Source organism: Trichomonas vaginalis, chromosome II (genome assembly GCF_026262505.1).
Source record: "Trichomonas vaginalis G3 chromosome II, whole genome shotgun sequence".
Classification (NCBI taxonomy): Eukaryota; Parabasalia; order Trichomonadida; family Trichomonadidae; genus Trichomonas; species Trichomonas vaginalis.
This window is the reverse complement of record NC_067204.1, coordinates 13,377,060-13,395,371: the sequence shown is the minus strand read 5'-3', so window position 1 is coordinate 13,395,371 and position 18,312 is coordinate 13,377,060. Positions and strand designations below refer to the sequence as shown.

The window sequence follows — 18,312 nt, the reverse complement described above, 5'->3', positions numbered from 1 at the left end:
CGGTTAATGATACCGAGTATGTTATGGTTATGGTCTTCAGTAGTGTAGTGAGTTATGTTATGCTTAATGAGAAATTCTGTGATTTCGTTGCTGAGGTATGCACCGTCTTGGTCTGATGTTAAAATACTTGGGCTATGTTCTGCTACAAACTTTTGTAAAACTCTTAACACTTCATGAGTTCCTTTATTTCTCATTATATACGCAAAAGCTTTGCGAGTGTTAACATTAATGAAGATGAGGAATGGTTTATGTCCTCCTTTTCTGCTTTGAATGAGAGTGTCAAATTGGTATGCGTCAGGAGTGTTGGAGTAAATTGGTAAAAAGTAGTCGTAAGGGTTTATTTTTGTTTGATGTACAACATTTTTGTCAAAGAACCTTTTCACTTCAGCTCTGTTAGTAAATCCCAACTCTTTGCAGCTTCATTGAATTTTTAAATGACCTCCATGGATGTTGTTCGAATACTTCTTTCAAGCTCATTTATGTAAAGTTAAAGATTTTAACCAACTCGTATCCAAGCGTGCATTGTTATATAAGGAGGCATATAATCTTTTCCATTACCTGCTGGGTCTGTAATACCAGCTACAACATGTGTATGATTTCCTGCAGTTCCACAGAAAATACCTGTGCTAACATCTTTGGGTCATTGAGATATCATATCTATTCATTCCCTGTCTATTCGAACCCGCTGCAAGATTTGTATAACCTCTTTTTGTTATTGAATGTGAATGGTTTCCTTCCACAGATGTTCTTCCACTGAACCTATGCATATGTGAAGGAAGGTTTTCAATACCTATTTTCTTTGAACCTCCCATCTTCATTGACTGCGTATTAGTGTAGAATGGAAAACTGTCAACTATTTCATACCATCTACCACCAAATAAAGTGTTTGGATTTATTGGATTCATAGACGTATAAACAGCTCCTATAGGATATATTAAATCATATATGCTCATAACTCTATAAACATATTCTAAAGAACTTATGTCATTAAATACCATTTGGAATGTATCTCCCGGATGAAATGTTGCATTTGTTCCACTTTTATAATGTAATGTTAGTTCAATAGAATTATCCAAGAAAAATTCAAAAGTATCTGGTTGAAGACCTCTAACAAATTCAAATGGAGTTGCTGGTTCACCATTTATAATTTCTGTTGTAAATGTCATTGTATCTGGTTTCGAAAATTTCTTTGTTAGTTCTGCATCCACATAAGTTTTGTCAGCTTTCTTATCTAACATTGCGGGTAGTTCATGTGCTTCAAAGTTTCTGGCATGACTTTCAATATTCCTGCAACTGTTATCTAAATTGTTAAGAGTATCTTTTACGCTTGTACTCGGATTCTCTAAAGGTGCACTTGAACCAAGGTCAAAGTTCAATATTATGTCGTCTGCTCTAACAGTAGTGAAGGATTTATGTGTATGGTTCTTGTCAGCTTTACTGTCTAATGTAGCTTGAAGTTCATTTATATCGGAGATGTTGTGTTTATGAGATTTCAAAACTTTGTTCGTTGCTTCGAGTTCATCTTTGTCAGCTTTACTTTTAATAGCATCTTCAAACGTTATTTTTGACTTAACTCTCAAAGTAAATCTTGGTTCAACTAGTACACCGTTAACATTGAAAGTAGAGGCATAAATTTCACCGGTATAACCAAATGCTTCTGGTGCTTTAGCTACATCATACTGTACAGTACAGCTTATGTCATAACCTTTAGCACGAATGTATTTATATCTTCTTTCATTAACATTTTTTGTCTTCGCTTCATCACTTCGTGTTAAATATCCATGGTAGTCCGTTATAATCTGTTCATCTGAACTTATATAATGAACATGGTTTTTATCTGCTTTACTATTTAATGTAGCTTGAAGTTCATTTATATCGGAGATATTGTGTTTATGAGATTTCAAAACTTTGTTCATTGCGTCAAGTTCATTTTTGTCCGCTTTACTATTTAATGTAGCTTGAAGTTCATTTATATCGGAGATATTGTGTTTATGTTCTTTATCTGCTTTTTCGGCTAATTTCTCTTCTATCTCATTTATTTCAAGTTCATGCCTACCACCACCTCCCGAAGAAGTATTTTTCTTCAGCTCTTGAAGAACGTCCACTTCGCCATCTTTGGTGTCAATAATGAGACTTTGAGTTAAAACCTTTCCTGTCTTAATGGATGTTTGTAAAACTTCTTCTTCACCGTGTTCGGGGTCATGGTCGTCATCATATCTTGTGAAATCAGAGATGTTGTCATACATTAAGCATATCTGTCTCAAAAGTTCTGCTATTTGAAACTGGAACGAAAGATATACAGAACTTTCATCATCTCCTAAAGTCAAGTCTGCTTTCTTAAGTATTTCTTGAATGTATGCAATGAGAACAGAGTACCTTGGAAAATATTCGAACAATATTTCATTAGCTGTTGGTTTTGGTGGTTCTTCTGGAGTTTCTGTTGTTTCAGTTCCTTCTGTTGGAGTTTCTGCATCTCTTGACTTCAATGCTCTTGCTCTCAAAGACCTAAATGTTAGAGCACCGGGTTTTACAAAGGACTTTATAAATGCTTTAATAGTTCCTGGTAAGTTATTGTTAGCATTAAGTAAGTTCCTTATGCTTCCATCATGTACGTCCATAGCACTATGTAAAAAATCTATACTTTTCTTGTAGTCAGCAATAGACTGACTGTGATTTTTTAAAGATTTGTCAATACCTTTAAGCCAATCTTCATGCATGTCTGATACTGAGCCAAGAATATCATTTGCTTCCTTTAGTGTATTTTGTGCTTGTCGTAAAGTATCCAATCCCGTACGTGCATTGTTTGCTATACGTCTTACAGTATCTATTTGACTCCTTGTTTCTTGCATCCAACCAGATAAAGTTTTAATAGTATCCGAACCATTTGAAATGAAGTTCAAAGCATTTTTAACGTCATCTAAAACTTCTTCACCAAGTACTGCCCATATCTTTCCGATTTGGTATTGAAGAACTCCATATGAAGCAGCTGTTAAACCAGTATTTATAAGGTCCCATATCCATGATTTAGCAGTTTTTCCATCCTTTCCATCCTTTCCATCCAAACCGTTTTCGCCTTGAGGTCCTTGTATTCCTTGTATTCCTTGTATTCCTTGTATTCCTTGTGGTCCTTGAGGTCCGGTGTCACCCTTCTCTCCTTTCAGTTCATCTTTATGTTCGTTATAATATTCTAATGTCATAAGGTGTACATCATTACTGCTACCAGCAACGCCAAGAATTTGTTTCTCATTCATGACTAAATTCTTTAGGCATTTAATGTTGTCGTCAAATCGAAAGCTCTTTAACAATTCAATGAGAACATTCAGTACTTTCACTAATGAGGCATCTACTGTAGAATTTATATATTGCACCGTTCCATCATTTATATAGGAACTTTGCTTGTTGTAATGAATGGGTCATAAGTGTTAAAAGTATCGAAATCAATGACTTTTTTAGTTTTTCCATCGTCAATGACTAAATCATTGCCTTCAATGGTTAAAGTTGAGTTTTCGTTTACTAGTTCAAGTGCTCTTCTTGCTTCATTTGTTTCATACGCATATGCAGCAATAGTCATATTTTAATGAGAATAAAATGTTGTTCTATTTGCAAAGTACAGACCCAAACGAATACGGGACAGTAAAGCTACAAACAAACTTAGGTCTTCAGAATGAAGCACTTGCTTTCAGAGTTGTTGACTTCAATACTATCGCAACTTTTGCCATAACAGATGAAACAGATTTCATAGAGATTGAAATAGATGACAAAAGAAGTGTTATAACATTTCCTAACAGAGCAGAGTATAGAATAGATAAAATTGCTGGAGTCATAGATACTCTCATAAATGAAGAAACTATTGACAACATAGATATCGAACTCTCTTCTGAGGGAACATTGAAGTTCAGTAGCAAGAAAGAGTTTAAGATAACACGAATGAGTCATAGAGTTCAATTGCTTCTGGGAGCATACCATATGACATTTCCTTTGAAAAGTGTTGACAAAACGATTGAGATGAAATCTGTTCCATACGTATGTTATGGTAATTGTTTATACATTGAGTCAAAAATAGCTAATGTCACAGGCATTTCAGGAGTTAATAGTAAAGGTTCAGTAGAATATAAATCTTTCTGTTATGCAGTCAATTCAATGTTCATTCCAAACGTTCCTGTCATAGCAACTCATTTAGGTAAATGGGTTCGCATTAGTCCTTATAATTTGAAAGACATGCAATTCAGACTAGTTGACTTTCAAGGCGAGCCTGTAGAACTGAAGGCACCAGTGCGAATGACTGTTGAAGTTGACTTTTTAGAAAATATTAAATGCAACAGCTTACAAGAGAACTCAGAGCTAAAAATATAAAGTATGAATGTTATGTATTAGGTCATGAACTTTGGTTGTTGCTGTTTGATGAAACAAATGTTAGTTATGTCAGTCAAGAGAACAGAAAAAGGCGTCAAAGGCGCCGAGCGCAAAGCGCTATATTGTGTTAGTGAAAACTGCACCAAGTCAATAAGATTAGGTTTGCATTATGAAGATGAGTTCGATACTGTTGAAGAAGTTTTGGATAGATATTACAAATTGCTTTAATTTACTAAAACATATTTCAAGCAAAGTTTATATTCTGTTGAAAGTTTTGTATACTCGTTCGAATATTTATACTTAAACTCAACTCCTGTAGTTCCTGGTGTTTCAATGATGCGGATGTTACCTATTTTCATGAATATGGAGTTTGACCACAGCATTCGATTTCAGGGTCGAGATAGTCAATGACACATTGCTTTCCTGTTATTCGTGAGATAACATTTTCAAGGTCCTCCTTTGTTAGAATTATTTGGTTCTTGCTTATAAGATTTGTCAAAAGCTTCTTATCGTCTTTGAGTAAAATTGTTTGGTATAACTGAAGAAGGTAATGGTCTACGTTATCTGAAGGATTTGTTTGAACATTTGTGTAAGGGTTGTCGTTGGCTTCTCTTGAAAGAATTTGGTCCAGTGGTGGATACTCTAACTTAACATCTGATGTAGCGTTAGCGTTTGAAGCTGTGTTTAAATTCACGGATTTCAGCTCTGGTTCTGGTTCTTTCAAACACTCTGAACTATAGTTCTTTATGACAATATTGTTTGTCGTTCGTGAGTCAACATTTGATGTTGGTTCAATTGGAACATTAACGGCACCAGCTAAGATGGATTTGCTTCTCATTTCATATAGAATAAAAACCTTTTATATGTATGAAATGAACAATATACTCGACAAGGGTTTGAATGTAAAGCTAACGAATGAAAATATTGTTGAATTCACTGAGACAGGTGCTGTGTATAAAGATGTAGAACTACTGAACAAAAGAGCTAAGGGAAGAAGCAGGAACATGAACAAAGGGTGGAAGCCTATAAAAATTTATGTCAATGATGGCTCAGGAGGTTCAAACATAAAGTATGCAGAAAGTTATAGAGTTTATGCTCTCAAAGGTGAAAAGCCTTCATTTAAGAACAGCTATTCTAACGCATATCCTCAAAAGCTAACGGATGGAGAAGTGGATGATATGAATGACAGCAAAAATATTAACAGAAATGGCGACAGAGATGCATGGAATTTGTTTACCATCAGTCAATTGAAGGTTAAACTTTAAAACAATGTTGGTCGTTCCCATGGAATATTTTTGACTTTAATGGTATTAGTCATGATATGAATCTCAAGGTATGAACGAGGAGAGATGAGAGACTTATATGCTTCCCAAATTTCTTCAAAAGGTAATGTTATACCTGACTGTTTCCAAATGAGTTCAATATCATAACGTGAGAAACCTTGAAAGATAACGAAGTCAGTTATGAGACGTTTTATGTTTAAAGCAAGGAAACGCCATGTTTGCATAAGTATTGCTACAGTTAAGTGGTAATGTCTGACTTTAGTAATGATGTTAGCTAATGGTGAGTCTGGTTTTGACACTAAACCTTTACCAGCGAAGTCGTCACAAACGAGCAGAGTGTTTGATGGATACTTTTTGAAGGGGTATTTTGAAAGTTTTGACAGAATGTAGTTTGTCAGTCGTTTCATATCGTAAACTCCTGAGTACTGACGTAAGTGGTGTTTGTCAATAATTCTTTCCATCTCCTCAGAAGTCTTTTGCATTCCTGACTGTATAAATTCAACGATGGCATAATATTTCCTCTTACGTCGAATGTAACGTTGAAGAAATTCAATGAGTTCACTGTCTGGAACTTTAACGACAGAGGCTTGAACTTTTGACATAAATGTTTTCGCTGTTGAGTCCATAGAGTCTGAAGTTGCTGATATAATGATTTGGTCATAGTAAGAGTCGTTTCCTAAACGCTCTGTTATGAGTATATGACGAATGAGGTTAAATGTCTTACCTGAACCCATCTTTCCACAATAGAAATACACACCATTTGAACAGAACTCATAGTCCTTGCTGAAAGGAAGAATGAGAGAAGAGTTAAGTTTGTCTGTAGTTTCATTCATGTCTTCATCTACGTCATGTATTAAATGCTTCATTTTATCTCCATTAAAAATGCAAGTCAGAAATATTCAGAACATAGCACCGAGTCTAACTGACAAGAGTATAAAGATATACTATGAACATGTTATGATGAAACCAACCAAAATTCAAGAAAGTCAGTATACTTATGAATATCCAAGGCACTGGGTAGAGTATGTAGGAGGTGAGAAAGCTATTGAAATCAGACAGGTTCGAAGTATTCCAGCAGGAAGAACAATATTATTGAAGAACTTTAATGTTTTGAGATATAATGATGAGACAAAGAAGCAAGATAGTTTTCCTGTTGCTGTGTATGTGAACTTAGATACAGGAGATGACATGAAAGTTTTTAATACAAAGCTTCAAACTGTAGTGAGAGAACAACTGACTGCGGAAGGGCATCCATTACCTTCAGAAGTTACCATAGCATATAATTTTGAAACAAACTCAATAGATTTTAAAGTCATCTCTGCAAAGAAGTCAGGATTTACATTTAATGAAGCAGATGTATATTCGAATGAAAACTTCAAAGCTATTGCATGGTTAGATAATGACGATTGCTTTAAGAAAATATTTAAATACAGTGACTCAACGATGTCAATAGATGACCTTCGTGGAATGTTACCATCGACGTTTACAGTAGAAGGTTCAGCAGGATTGCTTACAAGATTGTCAATTGGTGGTATTTGGTCTCGTGAGAACATTGTTATAAAATCCAGTATAAGTGAATTTGCTGAAGAATCTATATTATGTCTTTCAAACTACATGTATTCGCCGCCGAAGCATTATAGTATAACAAACTTTGTCAGTAAGTTTAATATAAGACTTGTTGAACCTTCTTCAATGAAAGATGTTGTGCTACCCAAAGACGGAAAGGATGGACTCATTATTGAGATGATTTTAATAGCATATTAAATGAGCTTGTTTTTAAAGGTCATTCATGATGAAATAACTGTTGTAGAAGATGTTAGCAATTGTTCAGATATTTTATTGAGAATAGATGAGATAAGAAAGAAGTTTATGAATGAGAATGTTTATGTTTCATTGACTTTCTCCAGTAACGAGAACTTTTATGAGATAATATTGAAGAGAGATGATTTTAATATGGTGTAAATGGTAGCTTGGGCAGCTTTAGGCGCAATGGGAACAAAAGCATTAGCATTTGGAGCAAAAGCACTTGGAGCTTATGACGCAGTAAATAAAATGAGTGGAGGAAGGGTTTCGAAGACATTAGATGCAAATAAAGGAAAGATTGGAGGCTGGGTTGCAAAGAAGTTAAGATTAAATAAAATAGGGCTCATAAATAAAGCATCCAATTTGGTTGCGACTGAGTCAGAAAATGCTTTAGGAAAGGACGATGAGTTTGCAAAACACGCAAAAGACTTTAATGACCAGATGAAAGGTGAAACAATGCATTTAAATAGAGTCGATGGAACTAAAGAAAATGTTTCTTCTCCACCAGTAGTTTATCCATACGGACCTTATGGAATGTATGGAAACCCTTACGAAAGACCATTTGACCCATTGACTGGTGGAAGTAACTGGTATCATTACGGACGAAGAAGAAAGACAGTTAAGCTGGAGACAGACGTGAAGAAAGCAACTAAAAAGAAACCAAGGAAGAGAGTTATAAAACAATGAATTCAAGTGGGTGAAAAAACAGGTGAAAAAAGAGGTGAAATCTCACCTCTTCACCTAAATTTATTTTTGTGCTATGTTTTCATACGTGTGGGAGTGGTGATATCATTAATTTTTAAGTTTATTTTATTATTTAGCGAGAACGTTTATTTTTATATAAATGACAGAACAAAAGCAACTCATTCGAATTCCACAGTATAACAAACATACATTTAAACATTTATTCTTCCTTCCTGAACATAACATGTTCTTTCAAATACATCCGAGACCAGTTGACTTTTCATTGACTGTGTATAAAGATAGAAATAGTTATATCATTAAACCATACGATGACGAAGGTAAGTTATGTAAATTGTACGTTAAGAAGTTAGAGAAAGTTTATGGCTTCAAGTATGACTACAATAGGGTTAACACTGATGATGAAGATATTGAGGAAAATTTATGAGAACATTAGTGAAGTCGTTAGTGAGAACGATAGTGAGAACGTTTATTTTTACATTAGTGAGTTCGTTAGTGAAGTGGTTGGCGGCTTTGTAAATATTTAAGGTTAAGTTAGTTTTTGCGTTCGTGTTGTAAAATATACGTTACTGGTTTTGTAAATATTTAAGGTTATATTGAGTAAGGTGGAACGCAATGCCGCCGTACCCAAGATAACCATACTAACTCCACAACCACTTCATGTTGAACGAAAGTCTTACAAACCCATTCTTTGGTAAAAGTAAGTGCAACATTGTCAGAGCTGTAAACATTCTTTTCGAGAAAGGTTTGTTGGAACCAATTCCAGATGACAAGCTGACAGAAACTTTTGTACCAAAAGACGAAACAAACTTTTCATTGTTAGCAAGACCAAAAGTTGTTCCAGACAAAGTTCTAGTACAAAAGAAGTACACAGTTCCACAAGGAGTTGGTTTGTTCGGATACCAACCTGAACCAGAAGAACTTCCAATGAGGTTGCAAGAACTTCAAGATGCTATAAACAAACTTCCATTGAGACATCCAATTGACGTCAAATTGTATTGGAGAGCATCTGAGTTAGGTCAGAAGGTTTTATATGAAACAGGTTGCTTCGACGATGTTTATGAGATAACAGGAGAAGTTTCTCAGAAGATAAGAGACTCACTTGAATTTCCACAAACTGGACCAATTGGTTGCGACAAGTTCGACTCAGATGAAAAGATATACTATGTCGACCTTAACGCTGCATACATGAGGTTTGTCCAATATATTCCGACTGGAATTCCAAACGAAGATGGTGAGTTCCCGGGAAGGAACTATACAGTTGGAAAAGTCATACAACAACTGTATGATATTAGGAAAGCTTCAAACCCCAAACTTGCAATGACACTCAAATTGCTTATGAATTCGACATGGGGATATTCCATTAAGAAACCTCAAGAGATGAAGAGTAAACATTATGAGAAGGTCGACAACTTTGTTGAAAGGTTTTCTCCTTTTGTTTTGAAGTACGAATTCACTCAAGGTCAAAGTGGCTTAGTAACCACATTAAAACCTATTGTCGAACATTGGTCTTACCCTCAGTTCGCAAAGGCAGTCCTTGACAACTACAATGAGTTCTTCTCGGAAGTCAAATCGAAAGTCAAGGTTTACTATGAGAACATTGACGCACTCATGACGAACGAAGAAGGCTATAACAAACTCATTGAAATGGGTTTAGTCGGTGAAAAGATGGGCTGTTTTAAGCTAGATAAGGTATTTTCCGAAGTTCATGTCCTCCCCAAGCGTAAGTACTGGGGTGTTAAAGAAGATGGTGAAATAGTTAAACATTGCATGAAGTAAAAACGTTTTTCAAAAAAGTGACATTTTTTAATGGCGTACATCCCTGAGCGCTTCGTCCAGTTCAACCAAATGTTGGTCTCGGACCCAGGCAAGAGATATTCCAGGCTCGAACTCAACCGTCTCTTCAAAGAATGGATTGAAGACTACAGAGGAGATGAGTGGTTGACAATTGAATTTGCTCGGGCTTGGAATTGCTACAGAAGGGTCTTAGACGTGGACCCAAGACTCACGTACAGAGGTTGGGATGTGGTCTTCACATTCCAAAATTGGTACCAATACCAAAAATAAAAACTTAAATTTACTTGGGGTTTCCCCCTAAAATATTTTTTTTTACTCTTAGAACCACTCGAGGTTCTCCTTACGGTTGTTGAGCTTGTCACCGTCAATGTGTCTGACCTTCGTCTTCTTGTCTGGATTTGGAACCCATTGAATTGCGACAAGCTTGCCCATGGAGATTGAACCGCGATTCCGAAGGTTAAGGTTCAAGTGTCCCAAGTTGTTGAGGACTGGGGTAAGAACCTTGCCTGTCTCCTTGTTGCGGATTTGGTATGGGTAGGGTTGGGAAATTTCGTAAGCGTCATCGGCAACAAGGGTTGCCCAAACTTCCTCTTCTTCGTGTTTCTCTTCTTCCTCTTCTTCCTCGACAATTCCTTCTTCAATTTGGTACTCACGAAGTACGGTGTTGCATGTTCTGTCCTTTCCGAGTACCTTCCAGATGGCGTCTATCTCTTCGAAGAAACGGTATATGAGTCTGGCAAGGTCTCGGTTTTCTCTCTCGTAATTGCGCAACGATTCTGAGAAATCGTTCAGGACTTTCTCATTGGAAGCTTTTTGCTTGAGGACATCGGCTTTGAGATTGGTCATCTCTGACATAAGACTAAGTTGGAGAGTCTTAATGGTGTTTGTCAGATGAGCTTTCAATTGGGCAATTTGAATTTGAATTGGGCGCTTGTCTGGCAACCTTGAAAGGACATCTGCCATTGTGTTCGGCTTCGGTGCTTGTTCGGACATCGAAAAAATGAAGTGGTTTGAGAATGGCGGTTTTACTTCAAAAAGCTTGTTATGACAGTTATGTCATACAACAAGTTTAAAATAATATCTTGTTCTTCTTCTGAACGTTTGTTGTCTCTTCCGATAAAAGTTTCGAACATGAGAACCAAAAAACGTTTTTTGAGGAACCGAAAGAGTTCAGGCAAATTTTCATATTCTGGATATGTTGGGAGCAGTTCAAAACATCTGAGCTGACTTTCGGACAAAATTGGGACAATGTCAGAAAATTCATCTTTGGTCGGACTGCTTGAAGGTAAGTCCCTTACATGTAAGTAGCTCTGGTAAAGTCTTCTCATTTCTGCTAACTTTTGGAGTATAGCTTCGTAGTTTAGAAGTTTCAATTTTAATTGTCTTATTCCACTCTTTACTTCTAAACGGTAAGTATCCATGAGGTCAAGAGTAGCTTTGGTAGCTTTAAGTGGAGCTATCTTTTCTTTGACTTGTGCAATTTTGGTTGCAATTGTGGTTTGAGCTCCTTCAAGTTCGCCGTCTATGTCGTTCTCAACACCTTCAACCATAGCTTGAAACTCTTCATCGGTCCATTGAGTTTGGTGTGGGACGAATTTAACTTGCTTCATTCAAAAAATGAAAAAAAATGTTTTTACTCTAAACGTGCCATATAGATGGCTATAAGAAACTTACCAGAAGGCTTCTTCTTCACATGAGACTCTGGTAACTTGAGAGTTCTTGTTGGAGTTGGGTCTGGAATTTCAATTCTCTCTCGAGCGCGCATTCCCCACTGTCTTTCTTGCCACCATAAACTGTGTATTGACCGAACTTGCATTTGCAGGAAGACCGGTCACTACAAGGTTCACAGTTGAAATAGTTGTACTCATACCTGGTGAGTACGAGTGTGAGTAAAAACATAAAAAAGTGAGTTAAAATGAGATGTTTACTGAACTGGCTGAATGTCGCCTTCTGTAGTTATAAAGAATTGTTGACCAGAGAAGTGAAGGAGAGACTGAATTGCCAATTTCATATGGGGTAGGGGGTTCTCCTTGTTTGGTATTTTTATCCAAGGACGTTTGTTTAGGAACTTAACAAGAGCTTCTCTTTTGGCGTCCTTTATGCCATCGTAGGCTGTCCCGTCTGGTATTTGAATTGAAATTCCAGTCGAAGTCTCGAGCTGAAGTGTAGACCTTCCAGAAATAGTGGTGAACTTGACCTTGGGCTTCATTACCTTGCGCAAGTAGTCTTTTACGCAGTCGTTAATTTCAATTAGGTAAATTGCCTCGTCAAGTCTTTCTTGCATTCCAAGTTCTTCCATCCGACAGGAAAATATTTTCCCGACAAAGGGAAAAATTTTTCCCGACAACAGGAAGAACTCTTCCAGTTGTCCGTCCGTAAACCATTCAAATTTTCGAAAATTGAGAACTTTTTGGTCGAACTTCAGAAAAAGTTTTTCCTTCCGACAGAAAAAGTTTTTCCTTCCGACAGAAAAAGTTCTTCCTTCCGACAGGAAAAATTTTTCCTTCCGACAGGACACAAACGGATGACTGACGTTCCTCTTCCTGAATGCCTTCCAAAGCCAGAAGAACCGAAAGCTGCAGAACCACAACAGTCTCCTCAGCAACCTCAGTTCCAGCAAGTACCTCCGAATTACTACAAGGTTGTAAATTTCCCATGTCCTTTTTGCCTTTGGGCTCTGGTCGCCCATCTCAGGTAACCTATATCCTAGAAAGATTTTGTCATAGTTTGTATTTGAGTCTTCGCTTATTGTTTGCATGACTCTTTCCTGAGTTTCCGGTTCAAGCTCTTCAAACAGAGCTTGTCCATATGGAATAAGCTCGTTTCCAAATATATGTTTTTGTAGCCATTCTGGTTTTCTTTCCATGTAACCAATAATATCTTTTGTGAATTGGAAAGCTTTTACCCAACGTTTCAGTCTTGCGTCATTTATTTCTGTAGTTGGTTTTATTTTGTCAAGGAACATGTTTTTCAATACTAACATTTCATTTGGTACTGTCCATTTGAGTTTTCTTAAATATTCATCCCTTCTCGGTTCATTGTCTGCAAAGTAAGTTTTTATGATATTTTGCAAACTTTCGTTTGCAAGGTCATGTACAATAGGTTCTCTTCCTTCTCTCTCCCTAACTTTCTTTCTAAACTCTTCACCAAATATACCATCTCTATGGTTCTGTGTAGTTCTTTGAGATAAATGTTCTAGAACGTCAGGTGTTATATTTCCCTCAGCCATGTTCATTTCATACTGGTCCAAAATATCTGCATCTTTCATATCTTTCAATGGCATTAAAGCCGCGCTGAAAATACCCGTTATATCTGGTTCACCATTCACTTCCATTGCGTCTACAACTTCTTGGAATTGAGGTTGTAAGTTTATGAACCACCTATCCGGATTAGCTTTATGACCCCATCTCATTGTAGTTCCATAGTCTGCAGAAACAAAAGTAGGTTTGTTTCCATATTGGTTAGGTTCTGAATGAACTTTAAACAATGTTTCATTTCTATATGTTTTGTTGAAATTTAACCTTTTATTTTCACCGAGTTCAGCCAAAGATTGAACGTTATATGGTCGTAAGTAAAAAGGATTATTGTATTTGCGTACATTTTCTTTCAGTACTTCCATTCTATGCTGAATATTTTCATCTGATGTTGGAGTCTTTTGTATGTCGGTGAACATTTTTTGATATTCTTCTACTATGTCAGCCGAATTTTTCTTAGACTCTTGGAAAGATTCCATATTCTCCGCATACACTTGTTGAGGGTCAAGATTTTTCGGCTGTTCCAAATCTTCATCTAGTTCTGTGAAGTTAGTTTCCAAAGGAGGGACTTGTTCGTTTCCTTCAGGCTCTTCTAGCTGTTGTTGCTGAACTATTTCTTCCATGTCTGGTTGTATCTGAACTTCTTCCTGTTGAGTTTCTTGTACCTCATCTGCTGGCATTTCATATATTCCGAGACCGTTTTTAAAAAGTTCCCTATCTAAGTCATCCGGACTCATAAACCTTTCTTCTTTCGTTCCGTCTCTATTTTTTACGCGTTTCATGAAGAGAGTTGAATTATCATTTAGCTCTGACATCAAATATCTCGGAGTAAATTCATTCATGTCATTTGGATGATATGCTATTAAATCATATCCCTTAGCGAGCTTGTATTTTCCAGGTTTGAGATTATATCCGATTTTATGCTGAACCATAAAGCTAAATAGGTTCGGGTCAGTATTTCCTTCCTTGAACTTTCTAATAGCTTCTTTATATCTGTCACTAAAGTCAAGAGTATCTGGGTAACCATAATCTTCCTTAAGCATTTTTAAGAATTCTTGGTTTCCTTTTTCTCTACTTCTTTTATGTCCTTGCTCTGTTTGTGGTTGTTGTTGTGCTGGTTTTGGTTGTTGTGCAGGGTTTTGAACTGTTGGTTGCTGTGCTGGATTTTGAACTGTTGGTTGTTGTGCAGGGTTTTGAACTGTTGGTTGTTGTGTTGGTTTTGGTGCATGCCTGTGTCTGTGTCCATGTGACGATGTAAATGTTTTAGGTAGTCCTGGTGCAGGTGCTTCTCTTGGAGGGTTTGGTGGTATATAAGTTCCACCAGCTGGCACATATGTTCCATCTGCAGCATAATGTCCTACCTGACTTTTCGTTCTTAAGAAAGCATTTACTAGGTCTGTTTTGGTCTGTTGTAACTCTTTTTCTTGACTTTCCACAACAGTTGCTCTAACGGCGTCATAGGCACTTTGAACTGCCTGTCTCGTTGCTGCATCTGTTATTTTCGTCATATTTTGTGCTACTTCTCTTAACTCTTTGTCGAAACCTTCAGACTTCAGTTTCTTTCCAGATGAGAAGTCGTTCACTAGTTTCACCTTACTATGAAGAGCTTCGAAGGCATTCTTAAAGTCAGCATTCATTAAAGCTTCATTTGAACTGTCTTCATCCGCTTGTATTTTTGTCCTTATTGACCCTATAAGTTGGGCTGCTTTAGCGTTGGCTTGGGCATCTAACCAGTCATTATTAGCTTTTATATATTCTGCGCTTTTCATTGCCTTTTGCATGGCTGCGTCGTTATTTTTACTTTCTTGTGCTAAGTTTTCATACTGTACGGTTTGGTTTTGCAACTGTAAAAGTTTTTCTGCCTTTACATTTGCTTCAACTTCTTTTTTATACTCATCGCTATCCATATATGTCTTCAGGGCTTTTTGTTTTATTTCTTCATCTTTCAGTACTTTATATTGAGTAGTATGGTTTTTCAAATTTATAACATCTTGTTCCATTTTTGCTACTTCTGCTGCTTTTTCTGACACTTTTTTCGCATATTCCTCTGTACTTAGTTCTTTCAGTTGTTCTTCTTTCTTCTTTTTCTCTACGTTTAACTCATTGAGTTTCTTTGTGTGTCTGTCATATTCTAGTTTCTTTTCGTTTTCACTTATTTGTTTCTGTATGTCTATGTTTGACTTTTTGACATCTGTTATTTGATTTTTGAGTGAACTCAAATTCATTTGACTTTGAGGGTTATAAGCTGTTCCGTCTGCAGCTCCACCATAGCCTGCCATTTTCGCTAAAAGTGCCGCTCTTAAACCTCCACTCTGTGCACCAATAACTCGGTTTAAAAGCATAGGGTTGCTTGACATTTGTTGCAACATAGTGGGGTCATTCATCATTTGTTGTTGCAACTGTTGTTGTGGTGTCAGTTTTACTATTGGATGTTTCAATGCTCCCTTCCTCTTACGTATATTCTTACGTAGCTTACGTGGCATTTTAAGTGAAGTAAAAAACGGTTTTTGACAGATGTTTATATGACACTTTTTGTTCAGCACAAAAAACTACTCGGTCAAAGTGTTGTCAGTTTTGTAAAATAACCGTGCTATCTCATTCTATAAGGGGGAAAAGGCTTCTCAAAGTATACTTCCTTGGAACGCCTGTAACTTTTCCTGTAGCGACGATAGACCCTTACTTGTCCGGACAAAGTTATACTATTTTGAGTGCTCTACAAAAAAGTCACCGGCTGGCTCGTCCTCAGAAATTTTTTATGGGCTAGAGGGAGCAACGCGCCTGGAAGCCCTCCGAATAAAAACTTCATTTATACTAAACATCTTCGGGGCTAGAGGGCGCAACGCGCCTGGAAGCCCTCCGAATAAAAACTTCATTTATACTAAACATCTTCGGGGCTAGAGGGCGCAACGCGCCTGGAAGCCCCACTACCTTTTTTTTAATCAAAATATGTGTAATCATAAAACAACTTAAATTAATATGATGTATCTACTTGCATTGATGATGCTAATACTAGTTCTCTTTACAATCTATATGATTTACAAAGCAATATTCCCAAATCCAATGCACATACGATTTGAAAATTTGCTCATGAATTATGGAATCGAGGTACCAAAGATCGAAATTAATTGTCCAGCAAAATATTCACACGATTTCTTAAGAGAATTCACGAAAATACTTAACTGCAACTTATATCGTGGGATTATCAAATTGGCTTTTGCTGAATTAAAGTGGCGAGGCTACATATTACATTTTTATATAGTAAGCTCGGGCACAACATGCATTGATAATCCAAAATTAAATGCATTTGGGCAAGTTGAATTTCCGATTATAATTAACATCAAAAGTTTCGAATTAGATCATTATACGTATCCGATTATGGATCATGGCGATCTCAAGTACGCGTTTCTACTCATCCCTCCAGGTGAAACAGTTGGTCATGAGTTTTCTCATTTGCATGCAACTTTTTTATATCTTTATAAAAAATACCAGGATAATCATGTAACTTTTCATCAATTAATGGACGCTTGGATACAAACTGGGCAGGATTTGTTTCATACTAAGTTTCGTCAATTTTCCAAGTTAATTCAAATCGAATTGAATCAAGCAATTGGTTTAGAGGTGGTTGATCTGCCGACATACAATGATCTCATTGCTCGTATTAAAAGTAATGTCCCAGAATTGCTTAAAAGATTGATTCCAAATCGTTATTATTCGATACGGAAGTTCCCAAGATTGTGGAGAGGTGCAATAGGTGAAATAATTGGTAGCGATGATAGATTTGAACTTAGAAAACTCATTAAAATGCTTAAGAAAGAAGCATTAAAAATTGGCAAAAAAGAAGTTTCCAAAATAAAAAAAAATTGAAAGTGTTGCATGGAAAGTTGGAGAGATTATTTGTGGAGGAAGATTTGTTTATGATGCATGGAATCATAAACATTATGATGAGTTGAGAAACATCTGGTTCAAACTTCAAGTGAATAAATGAAATATTAATAATGAATATCTCTGATGATTAAATTAGAATTTCATATATGGTGGGATCGACGTTCTTTTAGGATGTTTTGTTGAACCTGGTTTTTTCTGTTGCCATGGATGTTCAACTACATGTAACTCTTCGAGATTGAGTTCCTCGGGTGTTTTATCTGATCGATAAAGATATTGACCTGTCTCGTAAACAATATGTGGAGTGAAAGACAACTCACCTAGTGGAATCCATGGATCTGTGAATAAGAAAAACTTCGAATATGTTGTTCCACGACCAAATTCTTTGATAGAATCAATGACTTCTTGACTCGCATTATGTTGGATTGCATATCCTAAAATGATTCCTTTGAATATATATCCAATCATGTTTGCATTGATTCTATAAATCACTTTAAGATCACCACGATAATACTTTTCTAAAAATTTTTTCATTGCAAACTGTCCATAAACTGTTATATCTTCTTCAGTTAGGGTATAAAATCTGTTGAAACGTAATAGATTTTCAATTACAACAAAACCCTTCCCTTTGTACTCGATATGTGATTTTGTGTCTTTAGTTTGACTTTCAAAATAATTGATGATTTTCGGATCAGGTGTGATATTTATGGTATAAATAGGTTCATGAGATTCCATTGCGAAATCATTAACTTTGATCCAGCTTGGATAAACTTTTTTCTTTCGACCAACAAATCTAGATTTAATTTTTTCGATAATCCATGAAACCAGTCCATGGAAAATACCATAAATGAGCTTGATAGGAAATTCGATAATACTAAATGTAGTAGATATCAATAGAGGCCCTAGCATGAAATCTGTAAACTAAAATTTTAATTGAAAATTGAATGATTTACTGAAAATTTTCGAAGTTATAATTGTAGATTTTTGTTTTTCAATTAAGCGTGCATTTACCACTTTCTGACATTATCTCAATTTTTTTGACACACAAACTTTCTATCCTAATTTTCTAAGGTCAAAAGTTAATATTTTTGGTCAGGAGAAAGTAAATATGAATCACTATAGTACCTAATATGGTTGTTATACTTTTCTGCTATTAAAATAAAGATATATTGATTTTTTCAAAACATGTCAATAATATGGTATTCTTTCAGATTTTATTTATGATTAATGCTGTCAAG

General features: G+C 36.1%; 11 protein-coding genes and 1 pseudogene across 12 annotated transcripts, besides 4 other annotated features; 5 read left to right on the top strand and 7 right to left on the bottom strand.

Annotated features, from left to right (window-relative positions):
- Nucleotides 1–8,788: part of a mobile genetic element that runs on past the window's edge.
- On the bottom strand, nucleotides 918–1,916 carry TVAGG3_0538880 (keratin-associated protein family; the record flags this gene model as incomplete). The annotated part of the gene is made up of 1 exon (XM_051237837.1): nucleotides 918–1,916. A coding segment is annotated over one exon (999 nt), but the record flags the coding sequence as incomplete, so codon positions are not given.
- Nucleotides 2,324–3,251, bottom strand: TVAGG3_0538870 (organellar and viral DNA polymerase type B; the record flags this gene model as incomplete). Its single annotated transcript, XM_051237836.1, has 1 exon — nucleotides 2,324–3,251. A coding segment is annotated over one exon (928 nt), but the record flags the coding sequence as incomplete, so codon positions are not given.
- On the top strand, nucleotides 3,589–4,353 carry TVAGG3_0538860 (uncharacterized protein; the record flags this gene model as incomplete). Its single annotated transcript, XM_051237835.1, has 1 exon — nucleotides 3,589–4,353. One exon carries the CDS (start codon nucleotides 3,589–3,591, stop codon nucleotides 4,351–4,353), a length of 765 nt encoding a protein of 254 aa, XP_051095659.1.
- Nucleotides 5,608–6,469, bottom strand: TVAGG3_0538850 (annotated as a pseudogene). Its single transcript has one exon. A coding segment is annotated over exon 1 (862 nt).
- TVAGG3_0538840 (uncharacterized protein) lies at nucleotides 6,519–7,400 on the top strand (the record flags this gene model as incomplete). Its single annotated transcript, XM_001326678.1, has 1 exon — nucleotides 6,519–7,400. The coding sequence occupies one exon, from the start codon at nucleotides 6,519–6,521 to the stop codon at nucleotides 7,398–7,400; it is 882 nt and encodes a 293-aa protein (XP_001326713.1).
- TVAGG3_0538830 (protein of unknown function, DUF4107 family) lies at nucleotides 7,599–8,015 on the top strand (the record flags this gene model as incomplete). Its single annotated transcript, XM_001326677.2, has 1 exon — nucleotides 7,599–8,015. A coding segment is annotated over one exon (417 nt), but the record flags the coding sequence as incomplete, so codon positions are not given.
- A 13-nt stretch (nucleotides 8,789–8,801) lies between the features above and the next one.
- TVAGG3_0538810 (DNA/RNA polymerases family) lies at nucleotides 8,802–9,920 on the top strand (the record flags this gene model as incomplete). Its single annotated transcript, XM_051237834.1, has 1 exon — nucleotides 8,802–9,920. The coding sequence occupies one exon, from the start codon at nucleotides 8,802–8,804 to the stop codon at nucleotides 9,918–9,920; it is 1,119 nt and encodes a 372-aa protein (XP_051095658.1).
- Nucleotides 9,921–9,950: 30 nt separating this feature from the next.
- TVAGG3_0538800 (uncharacterized protein) lies at nucleotides 9,951–10,208 on the top strand (the record flags this gene model as incomplete). Its single annotated transcript, XM_001326676.1, has 1 exon — nucleotides 9,951–10,208. One exon carries the CDS (start codon nucleotides 9,951–9,953, stop codon nucleotides 10,206–10,208), a length of 258 nt encoding a protein of 85 aa, XP_001326711.1.
- Nucleotides 10,209–10,497: 289 nt separating this feature from the next.
- TVAGG3_0538790 (uncharacterized protein) lies at nucleotides 10,498–10,931 on the bottom strand (the record flags this gene model as incomplete). Its single annotated transcript, XM_051237833.1, has 1 exon — nucleotides 10,498–10,931. A coding segment is annotated over one exon (434 nt), but the record flags the coding sequence as incomplete, so codon positions are not given.
- Nucleotides 10,932–10,963: 32 nt separating this feature from the next.
- On the bottom strand, nucleotides 10,964–11,548 carry TVAGG3_0538780 (uncharacterized protein; the record flags this gene model as incomplete). The annotated part of the gene is made up of 1 exon (XM_051237832.1): nucleotides 10,964–11,548. One exon carries the CDS (start codon nucleotides 11,546–11,548, stop codon nucleotides 10,964–10,966), a length of 585 nt encoding a protein of 194 aa, XP_051095656.1.
- A 79-nt stretch (nucleotides 11,549–11,627) lies between these two features.
- Nucleotides 11,628–13,272: a mobile genetic element.
- Nucleotides 11,863–15,675, bottom strand: TVAGG3_0538760 (protein of unknown function, DUF4106 family; the record flags this gene model as incomplete). The annotated part of the gene is made up of 1 exon (XM_051237831.1): nucleotides 11,863–15,675. The coding sequence occupies one exon, from the start codon at nucleotides 15,673–15,675 to the stop codon at nucleotides 11,863–11,865; it is 3,813 nt and encodes a 1,270-aa protein (XP_051095655.1).
- Nucleotides 11,863–15,675: a mobile genetic element.
- Nucleotides 15,676–16,064: 389 nt separating this feature from the next.
- TVAGG3_0538740 (uncharacterized protein) lies at nucleotides 16,065–17,990 on the bottom strand (the record flags this gene model as incomplete). The annotated part of the gene is made up of 1 exon (XM_001326675.1): nucleotides 17,210–17,983. One exon carries the CDS (start codon nucleotides 17,981–17,983, stop codon nucleotides 17,210–17,212), a length of 774 nt encoding a protein of 257 aa, XP_001326710.1.
- Nucleotides 17,991–18,069: 79 nt separating this feature from the next.
- Nucleotides 18,070–18,102: a mobile genetic element.
- Between the last annotated feature and the right edge of the window lie 210 nt (nucleotides 18,103–18,312).